Source organism: Oryzias latipes, chromosome 4, assembly GCF_002234675.1.
Source record: "Oryzias latipes chromosome 4, ASM223467v1".
In the NCBI taxonomy this organism is placed as follows: Eukaryota; Metazoa; Chordata; class Actinopteri; order Beloniformes; family Adrianichthyidae; genus Oryzias; species Oryzias latipes.
This window is the reverse complement of record NC_019862.2, coordinates 3,347,640-3,365,650: the sequence shown is the minus strand read 5'-3', so window position 1 is coordinate 3,365,650 and position 18,011 is coordinate 3,347,640. Positions and strand designations below refer to the sequence as shown.

The 18,011-nt window shown below is 40.7% G+C and overlaps 2 protein-coding genes and 3 long non-coding RNA genes across 9 annotated transcripts in view; 3 read left to right on the top strand and 2 right to left on the bottom strand.

Annotated features, from left to right (window-relative positions):
• bloc1s2 (biogenesis of lysosomal organelles complex 1 subunit 2) lies at positions 1 to 2,765 on the bottom strand. Its single transcript, XM_004067616.4, has 5 exons — positions 2,546 to 2,765; positions 2,300 to 2,416; positions 1,775 to 1,894; positions 445 to 549; positions 1 to 85 (listed from the first exon to the last, which is right to left on the bottom strand). The coding sequence occupies exons 1-5, from the start codon at positions 2,718 to 2,720 to the stop codon at positions 54 to 56; spliced, it is 549 nt and encodes a 182-aa protein (XP_004067664.1). The 5' UTR covers positions 2,721 to 2,765; the 3' UTR covers positions 1 to 53.
• Positions 2,766 to 5,288: 2,523 nt separating this feature from the next.
• Positions 5,289 to 6,243, top strand: LOC105353875. 2 transcript variants are annotated; one of them, XR_002873143.1, is made up of 3 exons: positions 5,289 to 5,415; positions 5,557 to 5,680; positions 5,790 to 6,243. It is a non-coding gene; the product is annotated as an uncharacterized LOC105353875 (long non-coding RNA). The 2 variants fall into 2 exon arrangements; XR_002873142.1 differs by having other exon boundaries at positions 5,557 to 6,243.
• An 815-nt stretch (positions 6,244 to 7,058) lies between these two features.
• Positions 7,059 to 8,277, top strand: LOC110015017. Its single transcript, XR_002290072.2, has 2 exons — positions 7,059 to 8,102; positions 8,189 to 8,277. It is a non-coding gene; the product is annotated as an uncharacterized LOC110015017 (long non-coding RNA).
• Positions 8,278 to 11,082: 2,805 nt separating this feature from the next.
• Positions 11,083 to 11,449, bottom strand: LOC111947337. The gene is made up of 2 exons (XR_002873141.1): positions 11,339 to 11,449; positions 11,083 to 11,235 (listed from the first exon to the last, which is right to left on the bottom strand). It is a non-coding gene; the product is annotated as an uncharacterized LOC111947337 (long non-coding RNA).
• Positions 11,242 to 18,011, top strand: part of usp24 (ubiquitin specific peptidase 24) — a 29,960-nt gene continuing 23,190 nt past the window's right edge. For 2 of the 4 annotated variants that reach the window (XM_023953985.1, XM_023953983.1), the window contains exons 1-12: positions 11,242 to 11,641; positions 14,093 to 14,261; positions 14,352 to 14,437; positions 14,524 to 14,667; positions 14,826 to 14,948; positions 15,045 to 15,080; positions 15,171 to 15,236; positions 16,025 to 16,090; positions 16,470 to 16,544; positions 16,633 to 16,791; positions 17,622 to 17,736; positions 17,820 to 17,923. In XM_023953985.1, coding sequence (XP_023809753.1) covers positions 11,363 to 11,641; positions 14,093 to 14,261; positions 14,352 to 14,437; positions 14,524 to 14,667; positions 14,826 to 14,948; positions 15,045 to 15,080; positions 15,171 to 15,236; positions 16,025 to 16,090; positions 16,470 to 16,544; positions 16,633 to 16,791; positions 17,622 to 17,736; positions 17,820 to 17,923 — 1,422 coding nt within the window. In that variant the 5' untranslated portion in view covers positions 11,242 to 11,362. The remainder of the gene's footprint in view (positions 11,642 to 14,092; positions 14,262 to 14,351; positions 14,438 to 14,523; positions 14,668 to 14,825; positions 14,949 to 15,044; positions 15,081 to 15,170; positions 15,237 to 16,024; positions 16,091 to 16,469; positions 16,545 to 16,632; positions 16,792 to 17,621; positions 17,737 to 17,819; positions 17,924 to 18,011) is intronic. The other 2 variants (XM_023953986.1, XM_023953984.1) reach the window with 2 other exon arrangements.

Sequence of the window (18,011 nt, the reverse complement as noted above, 5' to 3'; positions counted from 1 at the left end):
GAGGAGGGCCAGCGGGAAAGAAGGCGCAAAAACTTCAGCATCAGTCTGCCTCCTCATCGTTTCTCTAGCTTTTTGAATCTGGCCTCTGAAAACAAACAAAAGCAATAATTTTGCAGGTTTTTCTTTAGACTTAAAGAAACGCCACCAGGCCAATCTATCTATACAGGTTTCAATAGGCAGCTGTACTTACAAGTTTACCCTAGAAAGATGATAATTTCATGGTCATTTTTCAGAGAATATGAATGATAACACAAAAACTTTCTTTCCACTCACAGTTACTGGTTGGGTGAAGCCATTTACTGTAAAACAATATTTTTACCCTTTTTAATTCTTAATGACAACAGTAACTTCCCAAATGACCCTGTTCAAAAGTCAACATCCCTTGATGACTTTGATGCAGCAAGAAAAGTTCTGTTTTAAACTGGACATCATCTATCTACCTACCCAGTTTCTTGGAGTATGCATCCAGTTTGTAGGCAGCTTGCTCAAGCGAGGATACTTGCTCCTCAATCTTATTTATTTGGTCCAAGTAAGGCTGCAGGCTTGCATCTACAATATCAACAACCAGAAATTATTCACAATACTTTCAAGTATGACACAATGTGAACATGGCCATGAAGCGGTTGACCTTCTCCACTACTCACAATAAGTTAGGGATCTTGTCATTTTCCTATTTGGTCTGAATTTTAATGAATAACGTAAATGTTCTCTTTGTTTTTGCTAATAACAAATGAGTATAAACACCATTTTCTTTAGTTTTATATTTATTACCCAACACATAAAGACAATAATAAAGATAGTCACACATCACAGAAATTTACCATATTAGTAGCGGGTATTTCCACCATTTGCTGCAATGATAGCTCAACAGCAACGTCTCGTGCTCCCATTGACTGTATAGAAAGAATATAAAGAACTGGGACTGAGCGAGTGGGACGTCACCCAGAGAAAATACCTTACTTTCAGCTCCAGTGAAATGAAGCCAATACAGTTGCCATTTTCCTGCGGTACAGATGTCGCCATGTTGGAGCCAGATATGATTGGTCCATGTGGTCTGAGCCAACATTTTTATGGCAACGACTGTCACCAGTCAAGAATGAGCATGTTGTGCGAGCATGGTTTTTCTGAAAACTCTAGTACCCCTCACATCTGGTAAAGGGGCCTGTAGCTGTGTGGCATTTGCTAAACCATGTCTGATGTCAGAGATCCTTAGGTTCCGGTCTATCACTCCCGTGTCTCAAACTCTGCCACTAGTTCTGGGTCTTGATGCAAGTCTGCTGATGACACTTTGAGACTCACCAAGTTCACCTGCAACATCTAACTGTGTACTACCAACCTGACGGCGCTATGGCCAGGTGGCGCTTTCTCATCCATTAAGCGGCGTTGTTAGTTCATGGATGTTTGAATAATGAACCTTGAATGACTTAATGGTAAAAATCTGCTTTTCAGACTCACACAATGTTGACACTGATGCCACACTGAAAAAGTTGTTCTTTTAGGATTTTTTGGTTTTGGCGCCAGTAAGTAAGATCCAAAATCTGTTTAGTCAAACGAACACTGTATATTGTGAGTTTTTCCACAATATCCCTAACTTATTGTGAGTAGTGTATAAGGGACTAAACCTACAATCAGAGGATTGTAGGTTTAGTCCCTGCCCTGCTTAGCCTTAAAGCAAGACAGAAAACAGGTTATTGTGACTGCAGTCCACCATCTACCATGTTTCATGAAAAACACGATGACAATTTAGGCTTTCCTTATTCCACTTTCTACTTACACTTGTTGTTGAGATCTTGCAGATTGCGGCTAATGTTGATACTAATGTCCTTCATTTCCATGTATTTCAGACTTGTAAGCTTATTCATATTCTCCAACAAACTGTAATCTTCGCAGGTGGCTGAAAAGACAGGTACGGTCAGAAGATGAGAAGACAGAGTAAAAAAAATGGTTGTGACCTTAAATGTCTCATAAACACACTCTTTTCTGGAGACTCGGCCCCTTTCAATGAAAGTTTAACCTGGACTCCGGTTTGATTAGGAATGTCACATAAAGACATGTTGACTGCATTGGTTTTCTGGTTTATGACTTTTACCAACAACTCAAAAACATTCTATAAACAACCAGACAGCATGTAAAATACTAAAACAAAATCCTAATCTAGAAAAGGAGTCATTTCATGTGGACAGTATACTTCGGTTGCTCTTGTGACCTAAAGGCTCACTGGAGGTCGTTTAAAATGAGAAGTATTTATCTCAGTCCACCTAGTAAGAAGTAAAAAGAGTATAAATGTTGGTGAAAGTACCAGTTAGCTCTCCCTGGAGGAAGATGGCCATCTTTTCAAACATATCGGAGCACAACTCGTTGATGTCCGGCTCTGCGGGCTCCACAGCCTCCTCTGCTGTTTCCACACCACCATCACCTGAAGTCAGCGCCATTTGTTACACTCTCCCATTCCCGCTCCTTTCTTTCATACATTACTCAAGTAAAAAAACACGGTGGATGCACAGTAAACATAAGACGGACGCTGATGGACGTGAAAGTCACGTACTGCTGACGCCGGTTTTCTTCGGAGCGATCACCGGGTTTTCCGCTTCGGCCTCTGGGTGTTCCGCCGGAGTCCCGCTGCTGCTGCTGCTGCCGGCAGCGTCCAGTGCCGCCGGGAGGCTCGCTGGTTCCCTGGAAATGCTGTCCATTGCTGCAGCTTCGTCTCCGGTCGCGGCCATTTTGTTCCTACTCGTGTCACGTGACAGGAGTTTTCACGTGACCGCCATCCTGCTGACGCTAACACCCGCGCCCTTTCAATGTAAAGCGCTCCCAACGAGGGAAACATACAATGAATTCTGTTTGCGTACAGTAGCTTTATTTAGTTGTTTTAGCTGCGGGATGGCTCGGTTAGTGAAGTGCAGGAGTGGCGGGTGTGAAACCAGGGTTCGTGATGGGCCTCATCCAGTGTGGGTCCTTGGCAATACCCCTCAAACAGACCGCGGTCGAGTGAGCCGACATCTGCGGAAGTGCGGTCTCGCTAGCCGTCACTGACTTTTTGCATGCGCGTTTACCTCATACTTTACGGTACACACCCCCAGCGAGCTGAAAAGACGGTATAAAGCGCTAATATCACCCATGGCACAGTTACATATTATCAAATAACATGGACTGTGCTCTGAAATCAAAGAGAGCTATTGCAAGCCCTATATTGTTATTTGATGAACAAATGTATTCATTTGGATTGCACATCTGTTCACTCCATGATAAACTACCAGAAATAATGTGTTTGTCTGAAATATAATCAAACAGACAGATTCTAAAAGTGAGCTTTAACACTGACAAGAGTGTTTTGTGGGTTGTTGAGCATGTCATGGAATGGAATCAAACAGAAATGAAGAAACTCCACGTAAAAAGGGAACATCTGGTCCTGTCAACTCTTTCTAAAGTTGCTTCATTTAAGGTGAGGCAAAACTTTCACTGGATTATTGTTGGTAATTTTGTTCATGATCATCTCAGCAAGTTTGGAGCAATTTGACTGGAGATTATTAGTGATATTGACATTATAGTCTAATTCAGCCTCCTTCATTCATGGATAGAGTTTAATATGTGAACCATTCAAAATGCCACTTTATCAAAAGGTGTCGAAAAACTTTCAATGGATTATTGTTGGTAATGATGTTCATGATCATCACAGCAAGTTTGATGAAAATTGACTGCAAAAAATACTCTTACCATGTAATACCTAAAATGGAGGTTAATAAACATGTTATGAATGAGGAGGCCTGAATTGGTCTATAATGTGAATTTCTCTAATTTTCTCCAGTCAATTTTCTTCAAACTTGCTGTGATTATCATGAACATCATTACCAACAATAATCCAGTGAAAGTTTTACATCATCTTTTGAAAAAAGTGGTATTTTGGATGGTTCACATGTTATACTATGACTATAAATGCAGGATGCTTGGGTGTACTATAACTTTAATTTGTCTACTTTTCCACAGTCAATCTTCTTCAAACTTGCTGTGATGTTAGTGAACATCATTACCAACAATAATCCAGAGAAAGTTTTGCGTCACCTTTGAAAAAAGTGGTATTTTGGATGGTTCACATTTTATACTTTAACTATAAAGGCAGAATGCTCAGGTCTACTATAACTTTAATATCTCTATTTTTCTCCAGTCAATCTTCTTTAAACTTGCTGTTGATGATCATGAACATCATTACCAACAATAATCCAGTGAACGTTTTGCGTCACCTTTTGATAAAGTGGTATTTTGGATGGTTCACGTACACTCTAACTATAAATGAGGGAGGCTGAATTGGACTATAATGTCAATTTCTCTCATTTTCCCTAGTCACTTTTCCTCAAACTTGCTGAGATGATCGTGAACAACATTACCAACATTAATCCAGTGAAAGTTTTGCCTCACCTTAAATGAAGCAACTTTAGAAAGAGTTGACAGGACCAGATGTTCCCTTTTTACGTGGAGTTTCTTCATTTCTGTTTGATTCCATTCCATGACATGCTCAACAACCCACAAAACACTCTTGTCAGTGTTAAAGCTCACTTTTAGAATCTGTCTGTTTGATTATATTTCAGACAAACACATTATTTCTGGTAGTTTATTATGGAATGAACAGACGTGCAATCCAAATGAATACATTTGTAGATCAAATAACAATATAGGGCTTACAATAGCTCTCTTTGATTTCAGAGCACAGTACATGTTAATTGATAATGGGTAACTGTGACATAGGTGATATTAGTGCTTTATACCGTCTTTTCAGCTCGCTGGAGGTGTGTACCGTAAACTATGATGTAAACCCGCATGCAAAAGTCAGTGACGGCTAGCGAGACCGCACTTCCGCAGATGTCGGCTCACTCGACCGCGGTTCAAACAGGAAGTACCTGCTGGTCCCAAAAAGTCGAAATCCTGGTACTTTTTAAGGATTAAAAGATTCATTCATTCATTCATTTTCTATTCCGTTTTGTTCCTTTCGGGGTCACGGGGCTGCTGGAGCCTATCCCGGCCACTTTTAATCCACAAGTGGATTCAAAGATCTGGCACAAATATAATCCATACAAATGTAAACGTAATATTTTTTTTCTAAAAAATGATGGTTGTAATTGTTGGTTTGAAATTAAACGGAATGCTTCGATAAAATATTGTTTTGGGGAAGAGCTTTGTTTTGATGTTTTGATGAAATGCTGTTAATTATTGATTGATTTTTTCCCTATATCTTTATTTTTTTTATGGCTAATTGATGTTATTTTGTTTGTTTTTCCTAGGATAAACCATTTATTTTTCTTATAGGTCCTGGACACAGAATCAGACGAATCTTTCCAAAAAGATAATTTTGCTAAACAGCACCTGGATGCTCCGGGTTGTGAGGACTTGTGAGAAGCACGCTTTGGAGGACTATCTCAGATGGTACATTATTGACAGAAACCATAGTTCCATTCAACAGTAAATTATTTGCCATTAATTGCCAGAAACTACTGTATGTTAGGTTCAAAGCTAATACAAGTTTTAAAGCTAAGTAGTAAATTTGAAATCCAATTTTCTTCCAAGGCTCTGACTGTTTCAGACATGGGGAACATGTTCACTCCAGATCTCAGCCCACCAGGAAATAACGGGCAGCAGAAGGAGGGCAAAACACTTGGATTCTGGGCAGATGTTCTATCTGATTCTGAGGGTTTGAATTGACTAGCTTTCTAGTCTCCCAAACTGATTAAGCTACTTGAATAAAGGGTGAAAGATTTTCATTAATGCAAACATTAACAGCACTGACTTTCTTCTTTCAGAGAAATTACCGGCTGTGTCCCTGGAGGAGTTGCTGATGTTTGCTATCGGTCTGGCTGCACTTCCACCAGCACGAATGATGCCAACTCCACGAATCCAGATCATAAGTGAATCACCATTTCCAGTAGCAAACACTTGTGCAAATATACTAAAGCTACCACTAGTAGATACGTATAGTGTGTTTAAGGAAAATATGGACTTTGGAATGCAAAATGTTCCAGGACTTGGGTGTTTTTGAGACCGTACTTGTCAGTTGATGATAAGTCCAGTTCAGCTGCTGTTGGCATTGTTCTCTAACACGACACTAAGTTATTAAGAAGAACTGTTAAACAGTTTGTTTCTTTGTTCTCAGAGCAAAATATTGTGTACTGTAACAGGAAATAGAAAATATTGTGTTTAAAGTATGTCAGGTCTAAGACTCATGTGCTTCAGAGTTCAATAAAATTCTCAGGCAGATTCCCAGTCTAGTGGTTCTCTGCTGCCTACCAGTGGTCGGATGTTTAAGTGGAAAACAGGAGTCAGACGTGGATGGACGCTCAAAAATAAATGAATATAGTCTTGACAGCCTTTTACAAATATCGCCAAAGGAACTATCGCAATATATCGCCTAAACGATTTTCCCTAACACCCCTACTGAAAACACTATTCTGTAGAAATCAATAATCTCTCAAAAATGAATAAATGTCTACATTTATATGAGCTGCTATGATGACTCGTCAGCATTTTCATGCTACAAAAAATAATTTGTAAGAAATGTCATCTTTATTTTATTTTATACATTTTTTCAAATTTTAATAGAGATATGAATCACAGTAAAGGTGCTCAATAGGTCTAACGATGCTGAAACTATTGTGACCAAACCTTGTGTACTGACTAATCTAGACCCTATTATCCTGCTAGAACAATAATTATGTTGTAAATTCACTTTGTTTATTTTAAAGATTTTTTTATTTATTTAAATATATATCATATTTGGTCAGAAATGCTCAATAGCTCTAAAGATATTAAAGCTGACAAAGTAATGGTCTGATATAATTTTTGTTGTAATTGGACAGTAGGGTCATTATTTTTTCAATATAAAAAGTTTAGTGATAGTAGCTTCAGTTTCTTCAGAGATATTGAGATATTTTTACTTTAATTCTTATTAAAAGGCAGGAAAAATTCAATCTTTTTTCTTTTTAAACGCATTTGTAGTTCACTCACTGTGTTAATACAAAAAATATTGAGATACTTGCTGACACGTGAACGTTTATCAGAAGAGTTATTGAAACAGGAAGTCTGAATCTGTGAAGATCTTTCAAACTTCACCCAGTCGTCTGAGTGCTGCACTCTGATTGGTTGACTCCCCCCTCCTCTAGCCCCCACTCTGTTTTATTATCGGACACAGATCAGCTTTGACACAAATTTCTCACAAGGAATGTGTCAGACGTCCGAGGAGAGTTGTAGAGTTCGTGATTCGTGGCAGCAGATTCGCTTAGTTCCAATCCCCGATTTGAGGTTGTAACTCTAAATGTGTTACGGTTTCAGGTTCTTGCCTTTGTGTTTTGATTCTCTTTTTGTTCTGGCTTGTTTTCAGTTCACTTTCTGTTTTATTTAGAAAAGTTCCTGTTTTGTACTTTGGTTTCGAGTTTTACTTTGGTCCCCATCTGTCCTGATTGTGTTCACCTGAGTCCCGTCAGTCCTGTTTCTATTTAAGTCTTGTCATTCCCTTCCTCCTGTGCTGGTCCATATCATGTTATTCCCCTGTTTTGAGTGTTTCAAGTTTGAGTTTTGGTCAGCCTGCTTCAGCAGTGGTTTTTCGTTTGTAGTTTTGTTGACTTTATTAAATATCCTGTTGCCTGGAACCTCCTGCCTCCTCCTCCTCTCTGCACCTGGGTTCTTCCACAACCCACGTTCGTAACATTATGGACCAGCCCGACGTGTACCCAGCAATGAGGAACATGCTACATTTTGGAGCATTTTGCCGTGAGGGAGATGAAGAACAACCAGACGACTTCCTTTATCCAGTAGTATGTGACATGCAGCGCCTGGAGGCATATTGCCAGGAGGCGGAGAGAACCTGGTCCCCTTGGACTGCTGACTGGGTCCACTTCCCCACCTCTGTGTCCGACGGGAGAAGTCTGGCTGTGGGAGGGGGCCGTTGTCGTTGTCACCGCCGCCGCCTTTCTCGGCGTCCCAGCTTGTTTCCGGAGGTGGACAAGGACAGACCCCAAACAGTCCCTGAACAGCGGCGTCTCCTCTCCCCCTCCCTTGTGGCCGATCATGACCCTGCGCAGGCGCTCCTGGGACTTGGAGGCTACCTGCAACAGTGACTGGTACTCTAGTGGAAGTTCACTTAGTTTTCTTTTGTCACAATTTGTATATGCATGTGAGTAGGGTGTTTTGTTTTTGTTGTTTGCAGGTGGGCTCGAGGCCCCTTGTGGTTTCATCGTGTGTTTTATTTATTCTGTCTTTTAACATATTTATAATAAATCTCTCTTCAATTTGGAACCCCGTCTCCGCTTAGTTTGAGTCCACATTTTATTAGTGTGCCTGAATTGCTCGTGTTGCCACACATGCATCAACTATAAATGAGAACTGGACTGAGTATGATCCATAGAAAATGGTTCAACCAAATGAAGTCAATTTAGTCGCCATTTTCCGTGACCTGGATGCTGTCATGTTTGGGCTAGATGACTCCTGTAAGTAGTTAGTGGTCCAAGTCAGTCTCAAGTCATTTTTTCCATGGCAATCACTCTCGCCAATTAGGAGTGAGTTGGTTGGAAGTCCACACCCCTACCGCAGGTGTGGTCTTCTAACATGCTCACTCCTGATTGGAGAGAGTGGTTGCCATAGAAATGTAGACAGACCAAGTGAAGCTTGATGAGGTTGACCGGTTCCCAAATGGCAACAGAAAACTTTAAAGCCACAGACTTTGAAAGTTTGGATGGCATGATTAAAATTAACTGGCTCAGGTCTTTTCTTCAAAATGGGAGAAATATGTAGGGGGTATTGACTTCATTCAAAAAATGTGATTTTGACTACAGAAAACTTCCTATTAAACTTTCTACTTATCAGCAGGTGTTACTGTACTGGATACTCGTATTCAAATGTAACTTTAGTCCATACAACACTCCCATATGGAACTGTTGGTTTATTTTATGTAGGAACAAAACAATTGTTTACAAAAATTGGATTGATAACAGTATTTGGTAATTATTGCACATTATGAATGATAATGGAAACATTATTTCATTTGAAACTTTTTCCAGTACGTTTAAATTAAATGATAAAAAACGATATAACGATGTGATAAGAGCTTCAGACTTTGATCCAAATGTCCTCCAGTCTGGTTCTCAATGTTCAAGTTCAGCTTCCACCTCTGTTACTTGATGGTAAATTGCCTAATTCAAAACTTTCAAACTCATTTATACAATCTTTGTTTGTTAAAGAACTGTTTCCAACATCTTACAAAAATTATTCTATGTCACAGCATTACACAAAGAGGAAGTATGCAAGTTAATATTTCAGTTTGTTAAAAATCCAATTCTTCCCAAATACAAAGAAATCCATTCTAAAATCAATAATGCTGTTTATCCATGCAAGGAACTACTATATGTACACTTTGGTTTTCCAGAAAATAAATGTTCTTTCTGCAATCTCAATATAGAAAGACTTGATCATTTGTTTTTTGAATGTATAAATTGTAGCAGTTTTTGGGAAGATTGTTTTTTTTTTTTTTTGGTGCTGCCCAAAGTTTCCCTTTCCAATTTCTATTCAATTACAAAAACATCAGAATATTTGGAGTAGTTTCTGGTGATAAATTATTTGATGGGGCAATTAATACACTAATAATATCTGGGAATTTTTATTCATAAGAGCAGATTCTTAAAATTAAAACCATTTTTTAATACATTTCATAAAGAGATCTGCTTATATTTTAAATCACTAAAACTTCTGAAAAACAAAAATGCAAGAAAACTGTTCACTTTCATTGAAGATAACATGCTTTATGACAATCCCTAGTATTATATGATATTTTGACATTTGTATTAGACTCCAATTCATATTTTTTTTGTTGTATTTTATTGTTTTCCTCGTGTTTTTTCTTTCTGTTCTGTTCATGTGAATATGTATGTCATCTTTTGATGTTCTAAAAAAAATGTCGCAGAAAACTGTCAACTGAATTGTATTCACCTGATTAGAACCAGAATGGAGGCAAATTTAAATGGGTGACGTCATAATTACTCTACCTAAATATTATAGGCATACAGTCAATGGACAAGATCCTTCACACTACTGCCTAACTATGTAGTCACAATGTATTAATATTTTCAACTAATGTGATAAGAGAAATTTCTTTTTAATTGTTATATAAATATTTTCCCACTAAATGTTTTATCCAGCACAGATTTCAAAAGCATATTTACACCAGAAGAAGTTCCATCTGCATTACTCATCTGGAAACAGCTACAAATCAATTTTGGACCTGTTCATGCAACACAACATTTTGGACTGGTGTACTAAACTTACTGGAAAGACAAATACTTCATGATGTTTTTTATTTATTTATTTATATATAATCATTTTTTTTAATTGAAAGCAGCGACGTTTATTTACTTAACTTGAATTTTTTTAAGCCAAATTCCATGGATGATAGCTGATTTACGTCTTTTCATTTGTGAAATAAAAAATACAGCGAAGCTGTAAAAAAAAATAATACAGGGAATCTCTCAAAAATTCAGAAAATTTGAAAGCTATTAAAACTTGAATTTCTATGGTGATACATTGAATTTTTCCCCCATTTTTAATATGTTGTCACTGATGCACTCAAATGTGCTCAGTAATCATTATTTTTTGTCTTTATGCTTTTTGTTTTTACCCACCTCCCTCCGTTTATTCTCTTAGTGTTCTGCTGATTTATTAACATTTCGTTTTAATAAAGTTGGAGGGGGGGGGGGGAAATGACACAAGTCTGAAAAAACAGGGTTGTACTGGGAAGGGTATCCGGCATAAAAATCTCTGCTAAACCACCTGAAACACATGCCGGAAGTTGAAAATGTTTTATTTAGTTTGTTGTTTTCACTAGACAGAAGTCAAACCTAAAATATAATTTTAGAAAAACACGGATGGCTACACTGTGTTTAATAAGAAAATTCATATGGCGATAGTGAGGTTTGTTGAAAGTACTTAATATTTCTAAATAAATAAAACATCCCAATTTAAAATCTTCATAACATGCATACATACATTAAAAAAACATTTAAAAATAATCAATCTGTGGTTTTGCCTTTGGGTGTTTCAAGTTAAAACTCGTTTCAGGTTTAAATCTTTATTTATTTTTTCACGTGAGATGCCACAGCATTAACGTATAGCTTTGACAGAGTCGTTCCCGCCGTGTGCACGCGCCACACAGTGGGTTCCTCCGGTTCGTGGCGTGCAGATTTCGTCTTCACACCTGTGTCGGCGCTGTTGGGGAAGCAGATCGTGACAGGCTAGTTGCAGCGGCGGACTGTAAACATGGCGGCGTGCAGAGCCACACAGCCGTGCCAAACACCCTGTTACTACTAACCCAGGAGCCCGAGACACCTGAAAAATGGAGACCGAAGAGGAGCAGCACATAACGACGCTGCTCTGTATGGGGTTCCCGGATCCCGACGTGATCAGGAAAGCGCTCCGGCTGGCGAAGAACGACATCAACGAGGCAGTGGCGCTACTAACGAATGAAAGCCCCGGACTCGGGTATGGGTATGAGCCCATGGAGAGTGGGCCTTCCCCCGGGCTGGGCTCCAGCGGAGAGGGGGAGAACGGCGGGCGGACTGGAAAGGGTGGGTTTGACCCCCCTCCAGCTTACCACGATGTTGTGGAAGGCGAGGTAGGAACACCGGGATTTTCTACCAGAATCGGCGGAAGGAGCAGAGAAGAGCGGGGCTAACGCAAGGCAAAAGATTGGGCTCGCCCTTTCCTGTAGCCAAACTTAGCGCCTCCGGTGCTACCTGCTCCAAGCTGTCACTCACAGCAGGAGGTCAAAGGCTTTCCGGTCCCGCGACGCGTCATTCGGTTGTTCGGGCAGACATGAGATGACATGTGAACAGGCGCGTGAACGTTCAAGCTGGACCCCTGTCTTGAACTTCAAAGCTAACCGAGCTAGCATGCAGCTTGCTAGCAACGTTAGTGCAGTTGAACCGCGCCAGTTCAGTAGGAGGAGCAGGGGTCGGAGCGCGGAGCTGTCCCGGGTGGAACTATATCGACTGCTTCCCGCTCATCAGATTTATCGATCAGAATTGACAATAGCCAACTAGTTCTGTGACAGACATTAGCATCAGGTAGACTTGAAGGTTGTCACGTTTTAGCCATCCTCAGTAGAAATTAAGAGGAAGATAATCATACCAGAAACCGGTTTCGATACCTTTTTTTTTTGCTCTTCTTCTGTAATATTATTAGTACTATTAACACTTGTTGCTGTTTATGTAAACACAGACAGGCTGTCATTGTAGGTTCAGATAGTCTGGGTCAGGTTTATTCGTGTCAAGGGAACAGGATTCTGTGTTTTCTGTGTTGATATGGGTTGGAGTCCAAAAGCGGCATAGGCTATTCACACTAAAGGACTACACAGACACATTATCTGTATGTGTGTGTATAGAGGGATAGATAGATAGATGGATGGACGGACGTCCGTCTATCTATCTATCATCTATCTATCCATCTATACACACACATACACACATATATACACTGTTACCAGGACAACATAGCCATGCCTTCGTAATCAACTTGACTTGAAACATGTTGGAGTCCCAAATCACAAAAGCCCACCGTTCCCTAAAGATCCACACTTGTTTTATTTCTTTGGATGAGGAGTATTTGTAGGAAACACAACTTCCCAAAGTTGAAAGCTGAAAGTTGTTGTTTGCCAACCAACCATGACAAACCAGAGGCACTGACTGGACGTTGTCAAAGATGTGGCATTCTGCAGAACAAATGAGTAAACTGCATTCGTTTTTCTGGTTGATGACAGTGTTTACTGCGCTCGTAGCCCGTTGCCAGTCTTTGGACTCGTGTTGTGTTCCTAAATATAGCTTGTCGTCTCCCTGACACACACAGACACGTTGCTGTTATTGCAAAGCTTCTTCCCAAGAGGGATGTGAGTGCACAGTAACAGTGAGGTGCTGAGTTACCCACCCAATCCTGCCATCCTCTGAAATATCTCTAAAGGCTTTGATGTCATGAGACGCTAAAACCTAGCAGTTGTACATGTACGATCACCCAAACGTGCATCTTGGGAGTATACACATCCCATTCAGTTGATGACAGCAAAAAATAAGCACATGTAACTTTTCAGTTGTCTTTGTGTTGTGACCCTGAAGCCCCGGCAGCCCGTGAATCCTCACGTTAAACTCATGTGTTGTAGAAACATCAGGTCCAAAGGACTTTCACAGAAAGAGTGAGAGCTCCAGTCTAGTTGGGAATTTTCCTCTGGATCAGATGAATGAAACCTGATTCTTCTGCTGCTTCTTCCTGCCTCACATTCTTTGTTATGTCTTTCGCTATAATTCTGTTAACTTCAGTAGCAGCTTTGCTCTTGACTTTTTCCTGTGTAGATGGAAGGGTCACGTGTTTCTCCCTTTGTCGTCTGTTCACTCATGATAACAGAAAACATGTTGGTTGGAAACGTCCATCAGCTAATAGGAGAGTAGCAGTCCTGAACCGGACGCTCCATAACTCCAATGTGGTACAGAAGACTGGAACGTGTTCCAACGCTCCATCATTAAAGGTTTTGTTTGGGAGAAGTTTCCCAGATGCTCTGTGAAAACCAACGTGCTTTAAGTTGATTTTTTTTTTTTTTTTGGCCTCTCCAGGGTTTGATGGTTGCCTTGCTCATCTGCTCTTGTCATTCAGATGTAATGAGAGCTTTCACAGCCCCACTGGAAATATGCCAATTCTTTAAAAAGGCCTGTCCCACAGCTTTGACCTTCAGTCAAAGACCATCACCTTCAATTGTGAGACAAAACTCACAATTGAGTTTAAAAGCACACACCCCAAGATTTCAGACTCTGAAGTTCTGAAGAAGAAGAGATGTCACTGTTCATTAAAGATGAGGAGGAAACAAATGAATAGAAGTGATGCAGAGAGGACACACTGCTAGAAGTCAGTTCTACGACATCCTTAGCTCCAGAGAGAGGGAAGTTTGACTCTTGATTACAGAGGTCTTCTGTTTTTAGCTCACTCTGGAAAGGTGCCCTCTCTTAAAACGGCGAGAGAGCTTTTGTGTGACCCATATTTTTGGTTTTCCTTAGGGGCTTTGTTTGTCTTTTCTATGTCGCAGAGAAGCAACGATGAGAATGGGAACTGCTCTGGCGGCAGTATGGAGTTTCCCACCACCAACCTGTATGAGCTGGAGAGTCGCGTCTTCACCGACCACTGGTCTATACCTTACAAAAGAGAGGAGTCCCTGGGCAAGTGTCTGATCGCCTCCACCTGCCTGGCACGACACGGTAAGCAGGAGCGTGTTGGCTAACTTTGTGTCCGTGTGTGGCGTTTTTCACGTTGTTTTGGCCGTCTGTGTTTCTAATAAATGGCTTCAGCGTCTTGCTCTCTGTCAGGTCTTGCCGACGCCGATGAAAACTGTAAGCGGTTTATGGATCGGTGCATGCCCGAGGCCTTTAAAAAGGTGAGTTTTAGCAGAGCGGCGGATGACGTTTGTGCTCATTTGTGTGTGTTATTTGACGCTTGTTGTTGTTGCTCGGTGCACACCAGTTGCTGACCAGCAGCGCCGTGCACAAGTGGGGCACAGAGATTCACGAGGGGATCTACAACATGCTCATGCTGCTGGTGGAGCTGGTAGCTGAGAGGGTGAAGCAGGACCCAGTACCCGTAAATTTGATGGGAGTTCTGACTATGGTGGGTTCTCTCACTTTTTTTCTATTTTGTCAAAGAACTTTGTTATTAAACCACGGTGAAATAGATCCTCTGGATGATGTTTAAAAGCTGATGTAAAGGCAAAGCCTGCGTTGCTGTGCATGCGATGAACTGTTTTCTTTCTTTGAATTGTGTGGCAGGCCTTGAACCCTGATAATGAATACCATTTCAAGAACCGCATGAAGGCGTGTCAGAGAAACTGGGCGGAAGTTTTTGGGGATGAAGCCAACATGTTTGCTGTCTCTCCTAACACCTATCAGAAGGTAATTTCAGCACAAATGGCTTTTCGCTATGTGATTGACACACAGTAGCTGTCAAAAAACCTGCATGCTGAAGACTTGATTGATTTGTTGTTTCAGGAGCCTCACGGTTGGTTGGTTGACTTGGTTAACAGAGTGAGTAATTACTAGTTTGCTTTTTTTCTGCATTGTGCCTAGGTCTTATTTCAAATCCTAACTGTAATTTTCCCTGTTTTTGGGGTGAAGTTTGGAGAATTAGGAGGATTCACTGCCATCCAGACGAAGCTGAACTCAGAGGAGGTGGAGATTGCTGTAAGAACTTCTGCCGTTCATCCAGTGTTATTAGACTGGAAAAGGACCGTTGGGGATCGACAATGTGACGGGGTCGTTTGCTCTAAAACTCCTCTTATCCATCTGTGCTGGGGCACCACTAACCCAGACACCAGCACAGTGGTGTCGTGAAGTCCATGCTTACTCCTTCTGGTCTGCATCACCAAGACGCAGCTTTTAGTTTTATTTTGGTGCCACGTGGTTTAGTCATCAGATTGAATCCAGCTAGATCCAAAAGGTCCATTCAAAGCTCCTCTACAGGGGCAAATGTCTCTCTTATTGCCTCCTGCTCTGTAACGCTCACCTGCCGGCCAACCCCACACGCATGATGGCCCAAATGCTCTGTTGTTCTGTGTTCGTACTAACGCTGCCTTTAGAAGACCCGTCCAGAAACCTCAGCGGTGCGTGTTCAGTGTGCACTGACATGCCTGTAAATCCAGTGCATGGGATGTCGTCCATTTGTCTACACTGAGCAGGACGTCAGTTAAGGTTACTGAGTGCACGTTCAAATCAGTCAGAGTTTCAGTTTTTGCTGAAAGCTACGAAAAATAAATAATTTTAAATGCTTATCATGTTCAAATGCAAATAGAAGAAAGCCACTCACCCAAACACCTTAGACCATAAAAAGAGTCCATGAATGCCTGAGATCATGCAGGAAGCTCGACAGCTTTGGTTGATTTCATCAATGTCTTGGTTTTTAGAAGTGCTGTTCGTTTTTCAGCTAGTGGCAAACATTCATTGCATTCTCTGATCTCCTGCTTTCGGTGCAGTCTGTGTCCGCTCTGGTCCAGCCTCTTGGAGTTTGTGCCGAATACTTGAACTCGAGCCTCGTCCAGGTGAGCTAGTCTTTTACATCAGTCCTGACGACAACAACAAAACTGATGATGTCAAGTAAGAAAACAGATTTTAAAGTGTTTGAAAGAATTCAGGATTTAACTTTTTATTAAAGGATAATGAAGAAGCTGGTGTGCCTTCATCATGATGTTGGCTCAAGTAGGAGTGATATACATAGATGTATGAGGCATTAACTAAACTAACACTTTGTTAAATAAATTTGGACTTCCCCCTGATTTTAGCACCATCGCTATTTTTTTAATATTCTTTTCCTCATTTAAACTTGGTCCAGTGTTTAAAAGGATCAGTTTAGTTTGTGTTTGCTGCCTCAGCAGTTTTATTTTCTCTTCTGAACATACTTCATGTTGATATTTTTTCCAGCCTATGCTTGATCCAGTCATTCACAAGATGATCACGTATGTGCAGAACCTGGAGGAAAAGGACCTCAAAGATAAGGTGTTGTTTAGACCTGTTCACTGCAGGAGCAGAATTAGGACTCCTTTTCTCAAGATCTCCGTGTTTGTAATGTTTCTTTCCATCCTAGCGTTTGGTGAGCATCCCAGAGCTGCTGTCAGCCATCAAGCTGCTGTGCATGAGGTTCCAGAGGGAGCTGGTGGCTGTGGTGGACGACCTGCGGCTGGACACGTTGCTGCGGATGCTCAAAACCCCCCACTTCTCCACTAAAATGAACTCTCTCAAAGAGGTTAGTTGCTGTGGATTCTGAGGGGTTTGCTGAAATGTGTGGAACATCATCTCTAGGGTCTGGTTTGAAGAGATCCTTTGAAATTGGATCAATAATCTTCTCTGAGCAAATCCATGACTTTGTTCACCCCTGAAGGAATATAAAGGAAGCCAAAAGCTGCCTGTAGTTAGTTTTTCTTTTGTAAGAATTCAAAATTAAATTTCCACCTTCATTCTGGTGAAATTACTAGTTATGTTACTTGTATTTTTCTTAAGCACATCACCAAACAAACTTTGGTCTGTGTGAGATTTTAATAAAGAAGTTAATATTTCTTCAAACTGAAGTCATGAGTGAATCTAATGATTCAGGATTTTGTTCAGGAGTGTAACCATTCCTTTTGGCGATTTGATTCATATCATCATCTGTGTTTGGCGATCAGCTTTTCTGCTCTAAAATGGATCCAGAACATCTTTGTCCAAAACCTCCAGCAGTGAGACTCAGACAGAAATTCCTGCTACTGAACAGTGAAGTTTTCCAGATTCTTGGATTTCTTCCAGATCATCAAGTGGAAATGAAATCTGTGTCCAAAAAAACAAGTAAACTAGAATGAATGTCAAATCCATTCACATGTTAGTTTCCTAAAGTTCAGCCCACTGTTGTTTTTCCACATCCAAAGAATCCAAAGATCAACTGATCAGTTTTTGCTGATATCAGTGTGTGCTCTCTGCTGTGATGGACTTGGTCATTTTTACCTTATGGTAAAATAAACCTACCGTGAAGGAAATGGATGTATCGCTACGCCGCTGGGTTTGTCCTTTATCATGTCACTTCTGTCTGTTTTTGTGGTGCAGGTGACCAAATTGATTGAGGAGAGCACAGTGTCCAAAAGTGTGAAAAACGCCATCGACACGGACAAACTGCTGGACTGGTTGGTGGAGAACTCTGTCCTGTCAATAGCGCTGGAAGGTGAGAAGAGTTAAAGAGACACCAAGATAAAGTGTTTAGCTTTCACTTGGGTTGAGGTGTTGCTTAAATGCTTCCTGTTCCAGGTAATATTGATCAAGCTCAGTACTGTGAGAGGATTAAGGGAATCATTGAGCTCCTGGGCAGTAAACTATCGCTGGACGAGCTCTCCAAGATCTGGAAAATACAGGTTAGGAACAAAACAATTACAACACGTGTGCGTTCTTAAGTTGTTTAGTTTAGAACTGGCAGCCAGTAATGCGTGTCTCATGTCTCAA